This window comes from Vanacampus margaritifer, chromosome 14 (assembly GCF_051991255.1).
Source record: "Vanacampus margaritifer isolate UIUO_Vmar chromosome 14, RoL_Vmar_1.0, whole genome shotgun sequence".
NCBI classification, from domain to species: Eukaryota; Metazoa; Chordata; class Actinopteri; order Syngnathiformes; family Syngnathidae; genus Vanacampus; species Vanacampus margaritifer.
This window is the reverse complement of record NC_135445.1, coordinates 15750928-15763104: the sequence shown is the minus strand read 5'-3', so window position 1 is coordinate 15763104 and position 12177 is coordinate 15750928. Positions and strand designations below refer to the sequence as shown.

The 12177-nt window shown below is 40.7% G+C and overlaps 2 protein-coding genes across 2 annotated transcripts in view; one reads left to right on the top strand and one right to left on the bottom strand.

The window, feature by feature from the left end:
* Window positions 1-422: 422 nt before the first annotated feature.
* pum3 (pumilio RNA-binding family member 3) lies at window positions 423-10336 on the bottom strand. Its single transcript, XM_077585748.1, is given in 18 exon segments — window positions 423-1018; window positions 1393-1483; window positions 2172-2259; window positions 4120-4342; window positions 4443-4585; window positions 4671-4751; window positions 4920-4973; window positions 5242-5340; window positions 5451-5529; window positions 5727-5830; window positions 6863-7037; window positions 7471-7537; window positions 8795-8888; window positions 8982-9057; window positions 9153-9348; window positions 9670-9870; window positions 10270-10297; window positions 10300-10336. Coding segments are annotated over 18 exon segments (1959 nt in total). The 5' UTR covers window position 10336; the 3' UTR covers window positions 423-894.
* Window positions 10337-11486: 1150 nt separating this feature from the next.
* LOC144063839 (cilia- and flagella-associated protein 44-like) overlaps window positions 11487-12177 on the top strand; it is a 13498-nt gene continuing 12807 nt past the window's right edge. The window contains exon 1 of the mRNA XM_077585744.1: window positions 11487-12012. Within this exon, the coding sequence (XP_077441870.1) occupies window positions 11835-12012 (178 nt within the window). The 5' untranslated portion in view covers window positions 11487-11834. The remainder of the gene's footprint in view (window positions 12013-12177) is intronic.

Here is a 12177-nt window from a genome sequence, read left to right as displayed (position 1 = left end):
TCTGCAATAGACCTGCACTGACGTTCATACTTCCGCTTTTCTAAATGCCCGACTGTGTCACAATTTCATAAGAGGGACCAACATTGCAAAGTGAGGCATGTCTAATGTGTGTTTGTGTGCGTGCTAAGAGTACACACGCGAGATATATCGCGTTCATGTGTCATGGAGGCAAGTGCGTTTGCGTCACAGGCGCCACCCGACTGACCAGATGGAATATTCACACGCACTTATTTTACAAAGAATTTGCAGAACGGAGGGAATTAACATCCAGAGTAATCAAACCTTTCGCACAGTTCTTGGCCGGCTGCTAAGTCAGCAATGTGACTCTTAAGAAAAACAACATGTAAGCATGTTTTTCAGTTGATCTCCTGGTGGTAGTTAAGCCGGCAATCACACCTGCTCTTCTAAATAAATCAAGTCAGTCCATTTCAGAATAAATGTATTCAAAACTGGTTACAACTTTACATGAGCGTAAAAATATATTTTCAAAACTGTCGATGTCGTGCATTTACCGTTTATGAACCATTAAACAGAACTGATCTGACCATATATTATGATGCAGTTTTGACTTGGAACAGCAAAACAAAAGCATCATGGAGCAATTTACGTGCAAGCTTTCCTGCTTGCGGTTCTTTTGTTAAACTGGATTATGCTACACATCCCAGAGAGGATTTTCAGTGGTCCTCAAGCAGAAGACCCCAATTAACTTTGGAATACATGTTTACAAATACTCAAACATCTGCCTTGGTCCATGATGTTCTGTGACCATCCCAAGACACGTTTTGGTGTTCAACATCTGTAACCAATAGTTCAGAAACGTTCATCAGTTGCCCGATGTGACACAGTCCTACTTCCAGGTCCAAAGTGAGGCCTGCCAAGTGTCACCACTCGTGTCTATTTTCTCAAATTTTCCCGCAGGATTTCAGCTCCCTTGCTGCTGTTGGTGCTGTCGAGCTCAAAGTCCTGCAGAGCTATCTTCACGTCTGCCACCACAGATTTGTCGCAGCTGTTCAGGAGGCTGCGGACAGTAAAGACACATTTTTTAAATGTCCTCACAGCTTGAAAATACAGTTTTATCCTGGCAAAAGCATTTGTGGTGTGGCAGGAGAATTTTACAATTCCCTGTTTGAATGGCAGGTTTTTGTGACACAAAGATAATTCATTACAAAACTTTTTTCATCAATAATGGTCCAATCAAAATGTGACCTATGACCTGTACAAATCCATAAGAGAAAAAAATTAAGTGAAATAATGTGGTTGCAAGTGTCGCACCCTCTAGATTTAACCGAGGATGTGACTGTCCATAAGGCTCTTAGGTTCTTATGGCCGCTCAACTGTGACTACTCTGCAATAACTTGAGTGGAGCATGAACACAAATACACGCGCACACACCTGCAGAGGACCATGGCTCCTCTGTTGACTTTGCTCCAACTCCTCAGTTTTTCCATCCCAACAGTGTCAACCAGGATCCTGGAAAAGCACTCTGGTAGGAGGAGAGAAGTTACTCAGCATTCCATTGGCAAAGACAGTGGGATTAAAATTAATAAACAAAATGAACATGAATATTTGGAGTTCCATGTGTAGTCACATATGATAAAAAAAAAGTATTAAAAAAAAGTTCAGTAAAATCATTGTTCAGCAGAATGCATTGCTGAGAGAACAAAAAATAATGTAACAGCAGTAATGTTCCTAGCACTTACTGTGCATAGTGCTTTCAGCCACTGGAAGGCGCAGCTGTACAATATTATTATACTGCATTAAAGCAACCTCAATCTCCATTTTGGTGTAGGGATGTTTGATACCAGTACGAGTACTCAACTCTTGTAGTCATTGTTATCATGTACAGATATGACTCCTTTTGATACATTTTTTTTCCCATTTGTTCATAAAGATGCAATGTGTGGCACAATAAATTTAATGAGGTTAGGACATTAATCCTTGTTATATCTATAGGCATTTTGTGTTACTAGTAGTTAGACGCGATTGCATGTCATATTTAACTGTCACATTTATTTCAGTACACATGTTGTACTGTTTTTATGTTTTAAACTAACCTGACCTTAGATTGTGTTCAAAATGGTGACATCCAGGTCAAATCGTGCTATGCATGAATATAAACCTCATAATGGACACGAGAGAGTTGACAGTTAGCCTATTGGTTATGAAATCACCTTGTTTGCCAGCCTCCAGCAGAGTGAGGTCCTGCTCTATGAGCCATTTGAGTACCAGGTGTCCTGCAGGATGTTCTGCCATGTGAAGCTAGAAAAGAGAAATGAGATGCATATCAACACTTTTTAGTGCTATTTTCAAAACATTTTTGTATCCTAATGATTTTAACTCTTTTACTGCCAAAGACGTTAAATGACGTTCTGCAAAAACCTACGGAGGAGCGCCAAAGACGTTATAAGACGTCCTCCCATTTTTTATTTTTATTTTTTTTTGAAACGGGTGCTGGGAAGGCTTGCGAAGCTCTCCTGAAAGTTTTAAGCAGGTTTTTTGAGCCTAATGACTATTTTTGGCCCCTAGAGGGCAGCGATGACTCTCTTTTGACAAGATCGGGTGGGCGTCAGTAGAGGCGGAGCTAGAGCGTTGAGCAGGAGATCAGAATGGAAAACAAAGGAAAAATGGCGGCCAGAGCCGTTTTTTTCAAAGACCAAAAGCATTGCTAAAAAAGCACATTGTTGATGACGATAATCATCATCGATGATGAAGAAGATGGTGACTCCGTGGTTGGAAAGCATTGACGCGGCAGTAGAAGACGTTAGATGGAGCTAGATGGAGGAGGGAACGGGCAATGGCGAGCGTTTGCAAGCAGCTCTACACTTACAAGACAAAAGGCATCGACCAACGCTAAAAGAGTACATTGATGACGATGATGATGAAGGTGAATCCGAGCTTGACGGCGAAATTGGAACCGCTGACGCGGCGGCTATGACGGTGTCGTAACGCGGAGCGCAACCGAGCACGCACAGGCGGACGTTCGATCGGACGACGGAGAGTGCCCCGAGTCCAATGCATATTCATCGGAGGAAGTGTGTACAGTCTGCTACTTGCTTTTTATTCCCCGGAAAAAAAGGCCGTCAAGAAAGTGTAATGTTTGCACGCAAAACGGACCAATGTGAAAGTGAAAGTAAACTGTTGTGCGCGTCCTGGCGTCTCCTTGCGCGCAGGAGAGCGTTACAAAAGGAAAAACTGTATTTGAAACATCCACATAATTGTAAGTAGTACCACAGTTGCACACATTTGTAAATAGTTTGCGAAATTGTTTTGTCAAATTGTTACACTGTTGAATGGAAATAAACGTATTTTGCAATCAAAAAACACTTTTTCATTGTTGGTGAAAGCGTTTTACAGAAGTAAAGCACTATTGTGGCATCATTCATGGACAAAAAGAAGTGTACAATTCACTAGAGTGCATGAAATAACATCGTTTCACAAAAAGCTCTTTTTCTCCGTTTTTTGTTTCAAAAGAGAGAATTTCGGTGAAAGTAACCATTTTCTATTGTTGATTACTGAAGAACGGAATAAGGTAGAAACAAACTTTTTTTTCTGATGAAAGCTGAGAGTCCAATCTTTCATTTGGTAGTATGTGTGTTTCCATAGTCCAAACACAACATTTTCTGTGGACCTTGAAAGATCACTCAAAATGCTTAAATCGGCTGGCACTGGCGACAACCCGTTTTTGAAAACGTCTGGCAGTCAAAGAGTTAAAGGGGAAGTCAAGTCCTAAAAATTCTTCACAATAATATGTTCTATGCAGCTCCATTAGTCTAAATAGAGTATTCTGGTTAATATCGCATTAGTGGAATACGAGTCAGGCGGCAAAGACCAACGTTTTTTATCAATATCAAAAGGCGGCCATTTTGCCACTTGCTGTCGACTTAAAATGACATCACAGTTGCTCAGTGCTCAGGCAACGACCATTCACAGCTCACCTTTTTTCTGAAACTGAGCTGTGATTGGTCGCCGGCTGAGATGGATAAAAACAGCTGGATTTTGCTTCATAACTCATATTCCACAAATGTAATTATTAATCCGTGAGTTCACATATTACATATTGTCAAGAAATGGTTGACTTCCCCTTTAAATACAAAACAGCCCTCATTCACTCACGCTCACCTGTCCTTCGATGCCTCCTGGCACTAGATCCTGATTGGCCAGCTGAGCTACAGCCTCCATGGCGGGTCGCAGGTCGCCGCAGGCTGACGCCAAAATGTCACTAACTGTCACGCTGGTGGCCTTGTCCATGACCATGGCGGCGGCATTGTCGCGCAGATAATCCAGCAGCGGCGGGGAGACCACCTCAAGCAGCTCCTTCCTTCGAAGGGCTGTGTCCTTTTTACTGATGGGAGAAAAGAGAGACAGAGATGAAAACTTTTCCATCAGTTGTGATTAATAACACGCCAAAAAGTGACTACAAATAATAATTTTCATTGGCTGACCTGTGCGTGTTTCCATCTCCTTTTTGCAGCACCTTGATGATCTCAGGCAGCAGGTGCGCAGGGTCTCTGGGGCTCAGCAGGTACAGCAGAACCTTCTTGCCATACTTGTTGCTGATGACCTCATCCAAAGATGACATGAGCTCCTGGACAAGTGAGAAACATGTGAAACGCCCATCTCAAGACATTTGACAGAGCAAAGAACAAAACGGAAACAGATGGTACACTTACAGATAACACAGCCTGTTTGACAAGTTTGGTGTCATCAACGCAGTCAAACATGGCGAGAAGCACCAGGTGACCAAACTCCCCCTGAGGAGACAAATGTTAAATCTGTTCTTAGCAGTTTTAATTGCATCAAGACTTCATCTACAACAATATTTAATTCATTTGATTTGTGTTTAAGCACTGCAAGAAAATTTATGAAAAGTTGCCTAAAAGTGACAACACATTAAAACAGCCAGTTTGTGTGAAACCCACCGTTGCAAACTTCACCATGTACGTCTTCATTGTTTTGATGATGACTTTCCTGTCCTGAAACAGAAAATAAACTTTAGACAGAGTAAGGACTAAATTTACAGTGCACCCCCAGTAAAAGGACCCAGCTCTGACACAAATAGCAAAAATCTGCACATAATTGATGACCTGAAAAAGGGTTTGTAATTTCCTTAAGATGCCACAAGAGGGCAGCAAAGAACAACAAGCCTTCATCTCACTTCAAATTGTATCCGTGGCAACAAGACACAACAGATGGCGCCAAAGCAATCCTGTTATGTTATTGGTTTGGTCAGTGTGTGTTTACCTTGGAATTCCCGTGCCACAGACAGTGCATGGCCACTCGAGCTCCATCGTGGGTGTGAGCCATGTAGACTGCTGCCTCCCTTATGGACTCAATCATCTCCTGTAATGAAGTAAATTGTCTGTCAACAAATCAGACTAGACTCACTGTCTAACCATACTGTAGCAGCCAATCGCAGTGCACAAAGTTATACAAATAATCCACAGACTCACCGCTCTCTCTTTGTCAGGACTTAACAAGAAAAAGTCCAGGAAGACTTTGTGGACCAAAGAATGTTTGATGACCTGCTCTCTGAAACAAAAAATACAACACATGGTGACGTCACATTTTCACATCCTAGTTCGATTCAATTTTAGTTTGGTCATCCTCTAAAAACAAACAAACAAATCAACTCAAACCAAAGCTCACAATAATAATAGAAAAAAACCACAATATTTTTGTCATAATGTTCTCCGTGGTGGATGATAAATCACTTTCAGTAGTCTTACTTCTGTGCCAATGGTTTAAGTATTTGCTTCATATTAACGATGATTTGGTTCAGCTTGTCCGGGTTGGCCTCTGCAACCTTCTCGATGGTGTTGCACACCGATGTCTGCACACATTGACAAACGGCAGAAGCATGTGACACATTCTTAACTCGCGGCATTGAAAGTTGAGTGTGCACAGGAGAGATATTATGCGATTTAACCTAAACAGGTCTAAGGTGTGTTGTCATGCTATACTATCAAGAATTAAAGTGCAACTGTAACCCTGTTAAGTTGGTTCTGGGGGCTGGCCTGTCTCTTGCAATGAGCCCCCAGAAATATACAAAGATGGGGTGTGCACATGACATTATTTTTAAGTTCTTACGGCGGTTACAGTTTGGACTCTAAAACTAAATAATTACATTTTAAATAAATTTAATCAAAGTGAAGTTCACATCACAGAAAGGACCTCTCGTGATTAGATCTCGCTCAGGGATTGGGCCTCCCATGACCACAGTCTTTTTTTAAGGTGTTAGTTACATGAGGTAACGTTCCTGTCTTTTTCCGGGCACTTTTGGGCATGACTGCCCTCTACGGGTTAAGTGATTAACACCTAATACCAAGTGGCAGGTTATATTTTGGACCAAGTGCTTTTTAAGAAGTTCAGAAACTTGTTTCCTGGGTTTTGATGAAGCTCAATGTGCTGTATTGTCTTTAATAATAACCCACTAAGTACTAAGTCAGTGAGCTTTTTTTTAAGCACACAAATAACATATGCCATTCGGCCACTAGATGGTGCACTAACAGAAAAAATAAAGATCAGGGCCCGTATTCCTTTAAGGTTCTCCGAAGCATCTCAGAGAGCTTCTAACTTAGCCTAAAAATTCCTAGCAAGGATTGTCAGCTTAGGAGTGATTTTAGAGCCTTCTCAGCTAACTCTGAGCAAGGAATAGACAGAAACTCTTATCTAAAAGTCAGTATATAAAACGTGGACAGCCCAAACTTTTAGTCAACCTATTTTTAAAGTCGACTTATCCGACTTGGTCAACTTTTTTCCCCAAGCCCTATTTTGCATATATACATGTATTTTGTCCTTACCTAAAATAGCATTTCTGTCATACATCTGGTTAGGAAGCCCTATTGTTTGTGTGCTTGTGTACCTTACAGATGATGAAGGTGTTTCCGTACAGTTCCTCTGTGAGCATGAGTCTCTGCGCGAGCACAGCTTTGTCGTTGTAGGCGTACTCAACGATGGCGGAAGCGGCAGCGTGGCGAAGCATCTGCCGCACGTTACCTTTAAACGTTTGCATCACAGCCGCCACCAGCTCCTTATTCCTGTAGTGCAAATACAATAGGTAACATGTTGCTTCGAATCTAGATGATCAAGGAGCAACAGACGATCCACAGCAGAACGGCTAGTGGAAGTGTCAAAATGTGAATTCAAGTTTCCAAGTAGAAGTACTGTATACTAGATCATACAGCACACAGTGTTGTTGGGAGAATTTCTTGAATTTCTGTGATAAAAAGCCTGGCCGAGCCTATTTTAAGAGTGTGATGGATAAGTTATGAAGATTTTTCATAAATATATTAGCATGGATGAAAAAAAAAATGCCAGTTTTACATTAAGCATTAACTACTCAGATGCTAAATTACATATATTGCATTTTTTAGAAATATTTATTGTCAGACTTGTACAACATGGTTGTTATTAAGTTAAAGGAGCAAAAAATGTAAAAATGGGACATCTTCTCATAGAAGAGCAACTCACCCATACATCAGCATCTTTTTCACCACGTGTTTGCCGTACTGCGACTTACTCAAAGCAAGGACATCATCTGCAGGAGACAAGATGACGACATACATAAGCAAATCCTCCCCCCCCCTCCAATGAACAGAACTAATGAGCAAATCATTGCCTGTAACATTTAAAAAACAATTTTCATATAAGAAATAACGTAAAGAGAATTAACTTATTCAAGGTTCAAACTATCGTCGTCATGAAAACCCTTTAACAACATTTAAAGGGGAAGCCAACCCCAAAATTTTCTTAAGGGTGTATTCAAGGATCTTTTGTTGCTGTGTCTTCCGGGTCGATCATCTTAACCATTGGTTCTCAATCCCGTCAATCTACTGTAACGACGTCGTGCGTGCTCGATCCTAGCTGCGCATGTGCAGTTTGAGTATTTGTAGTGTAGCCGCTGAGCTTTGGATTCAGCCATTCATCGTTGTAGCTCCACCAATCTCACCGCATACTTTGAAAATAGCTGAGAGCTGCAAGAGGACATCCGTCTATGAAGTGAGGCCAGCTGCAGAGACTGATGAAGATGAGCTTGCATGTTCCCGACATTTGGTTTACTTGGAAAAAATCTATTAAAATGTTTTTCACATCAAAAATACTAGTTAAACTCCTTATAAAATATACTTAGAATTTCTGAGTGCATCTTTTACTAGGCTTTTTCAAGTAAATATCACTCCCCATTGTTACAGTGTAGGCGTTTCCTCCAGACGAGCTAGAGAGCTGGTAGGAAGGTCTTCCGCATGCGCATTTAAAAAAAGAAAAGAAAAAGTGAATAACGGAACGTTTACCTTCTACTTTTCGAGCAGATCATTCCTTGAATACACCTTTAACAATATGTTGGTGCCCCCATTTGTCTAAACACAACCTTGTAGTGTTGCGTTTGTAAAACCTGAATCAGCAGCAAAATCCACCCATTTTATCTATCTCGGAGGGCGGCCATTTTGCCACTTGCTGTTGAGCGAAAATGGCATCACAGTTGCCAAGGGCTCAGGTAATGACCAATCGGCTCACTTTGGTCGTGTGATGTTTGCAAGCTGGACTGTGATTGGTCAATTCCAGAGCCCTGAGAAACTGACATCATTTTCAGTCGACAGCAAGTAACAAAATGGCCACCTCCTGCGATTGTTAAAGACGGGTGGATTTTGCTGCTTTATCTATATTCCACAAACGCAATATTAACCAGAATGTTTATTTTTGTATAACAGTTTATTGTAGAGAGAATTTTGGGTTGACTACCCTTTTGTGGCGATGGCTGGTGGATGGATAGCCATACAGGCTACTATTGACACCTCACCTTTAAGTTCGTCAAACACTTCCTTTCTCTGCTCGTGACTACCCCACTGGATAAAACATTGCAGCACTCGCACAGAGTCATGAGCATACGCCATCTGGTGAGGGGAGATGGTGGCTCTCAGCATATACAGACACAAAGCGCATGTAACCGGCGTAGATTGGGTTTGAAAAACTGGTTTTGAAAATACCTGTTTGTACTTCCCCCTAATCAGGTCATGAAGATCCTTCATCAACTTCTTCTTCAAACCGCCCTCACACTTCTTCCTGTGGACACGCAAGCAGGACACACAAATTAGCTTCTTCATATTCAGCAGAGGTCAAAAGCCAGTTCAAACTATTTCCTGAGTGAATCTACGTACAATCTTAGGTCTCCCCAAACTTGTTTGGCCTGATTGATGATTTGGTACATGTCCTTTCGATCTGCTTGCTGTCTTCTATTTTTCAGGTCTTTCTTCTTTTGTAGCCTGTTCTTGTTCAGCTCTTCATCTGTCTGCTGTGCTGACTGCTTCTTCTTTGTCTTAAAATCTTCTTTCTTGAACCTCTTTGCCTGTGCACCTGGTCATACACATAAAAATAAAATCAATATAAACGTTCTCTCTCTCTCTCTCTCTCTCTCTCTCTCTCTCTCTCTCTCTCTCTCTCTCTCTCTCTCTCTCTCTCTCTCTCTCTCTCTCCTCCCTCTCTCTCTCTTCTCTCCTCTCCCCTCCCTCTCTCCCTCTCTCCCTCCTCTCTCCTCCTCTCTCTCCTCCCCCTCCTCCCTCCTCTCTCCCTCTCTCCCCTCTCTCCTCTCTCTCTCTCCTCTCTCTCTCTCTCTCTCTCTCTCTCTCTCTCTCTCTCATGTAAGTACATGGTATGTGGAATTTGACATTTTCTTACCTCCATCTTCTTTTGCGTTGTCTCCTTCCCCTTCGTCGACAGAGAATTTTCTCTTTGTCCCTTTTCCACCTTTAACAAAAGTTGTTTGTTTCTTGGTGTTATTGCTACTCTTCCCCACTTTGCCCTTTATGTCCTTCTTGTTGTAAGGTTTGAAGGGCTTTTTAGCAGTTGGCTTACTACTAGGTGATTTCCCACGAGAATCTGTAAAGAGACATGTCAATGACTGCATTCGGTTCAAACTTTCAAAATGAGCATTTACGGTAGTTGTTTAACAGTGTTTCCTTCTTATCCTTTAACGTTCTCTAATATAAATGCCTGGAATTTGAAATTTCTTACCTCCACCCTCTTCGCCAAAAGGGAATTTTCTCTTTGTCCCTCTTCCACCTTTAACAAATGTTTGTTGTTTCTTAGTGTTATCGCCACTCTTTCCCACTTTGCCCCTTTATGTCCTTGTTGTAAGGTTTGAAGGGCTTTTTTTGCCAGTTAACTTATTACCAGATGCTTTCCCGGGAGAATCTGTATAGCGACATGTCAATGACCACATTAGGTTTAAAACTTTCAAAATGAGTATTTAGTTGTTTAACAGTGTTTTCATCTTACCCTTGCCTTTCTGTTTCAACTTCTTTCCTCCTTTGGGGGTAAAGGGTGTTTTGGTTTAGCTTCCATTCTACACAAGAGATGGAAACATGTTCAGGAAAAATATTTATACAAGTACACATTTACAGTCCCAGATGTTTAAAGTCTTAAAACTTGACAGGATTAAGATTATTTTTGATAAAGTATGGAACGTTAATTAAACTACCTGAATTAGCTAATTCAATATGAATACTAAGTTAAAATAGGAAGGTTCAGGGAAATCAGTCTCAGGGGAAAACTACTTTAAAGAATTCGTGACAAGTGGAGAGGAAATAAACTGCATATGCTAAACTATGTAACTAATTTCTTAGGTAAAAGACATTGAAGGTACTGTCGCCATTTTTAATCGAGTGTAATGGATTTATGCCACTCTCGACAACCAAAATAACCAATCCTTCAAATAATTCGCACACATTTGAGAGGCTACTAATAACACACATCAAATGATAACACCACTGATTATGTTAGTAGTTTAATACGCTTACTTACGTGAATTGCAGATTTACAGACACGCCGTCTCAAACTGCCCATGCGTGTTTTACCACTACGATTTACGACACTGAAAGCTCCAATCAAACTCAGCGTTTGCTGCCGTAAAACGTCGACATCTTTACGACAGTGATGCTGCACAAAACAGAAGCGATAAATGCGAATGTAATGTGCTTTGGATTCACGTTACACAAACGTGGTTCTGCAGAATTAGTTAGTTATTTTATTCTGTTCTGAAGTCAGCAAGGGAAGCGTACACGATTGTGAAACAATATTTTCAGTGGCGCATTTGAGTATCACGCATAAAAGGTTACAATTAATATTTAGGAGTTGCTTATTTGCTTATTGACAACAAAATTTTAATTACTTTTAGTCCTTAAAATCTCCCAAGTGGTTTTAAATGGCCTGTGTTAAAAAAAAAGAAAAGAAAAGAAAGAAGGAAAAAAGAATAAAACACTGGGCGTGGACTACAGTAGCCTATAGGTTTCCTGTTGCCTGGCTACAGACGCAACGTAACAGGACAGAAAAGTTTGGACATGAGACGCGCTGAAATTGCAACGCTCAAGTGAAAAAAACGTAAGCGCAGCCGACCGCATTTTGCATAGATTAATGTGTAATCATGTGGCCAACAATGAATTGCTGCCCCCACCCTTTTTTTTCTCTCTCCTTGTTTAGTTTCGGGACCAACCAGGAGTGAAAATGTCTACAACCCCCTCAATTCACGATGCCAGTGAAAATGGTGACAGCACACCACACATTTATGCCTGAATGACAGTATTTACCACATATGAACGTTTATATAGCTATAGCTGGAACAATAGAAGACAATTTAACAGGCCAGTAACTTAAATGCTTGTTAAAAAATGTAATTATGAATGAAACATATTAATTAAAAAAAAAGAGAACAAATTAACATAAACACATGAATCTGGTAAACTAGTCAAAAACAGAGTTATTACATTAGATTTAATGATGTGATGGTGCTTATGCTTGCCTTCTGTAAAATGATATAATTGATGAGTGACGATAACTGTCAATAGATGTTTTTTAATTATTGTCACCGGGAGGGGCTTGTGGTCACAGTTGGGATATCTGCTGAGGGGAGGAAACAACGCTCTGCAGACATGTGCTACAGATATGAGCAGCTTTATTCAAGACCGTTCATCACACCCGACTCTGACTTCCCAGAGAACTTCCTGAAACTCTCGTATCCTTCATGTATTTATTCATGTATTTATTTTTGCAGGAAACCCCTTTCAGTGACATGTCAAAAAGTATGCCCATCCAGGAAAAGTTATTTTGGAACTACAGGAAAAACTGTTCTTCATTGTAATTTTGACACAACTTGCTCAATTAATTTAAGTGCAATAAATGAAAAAGATT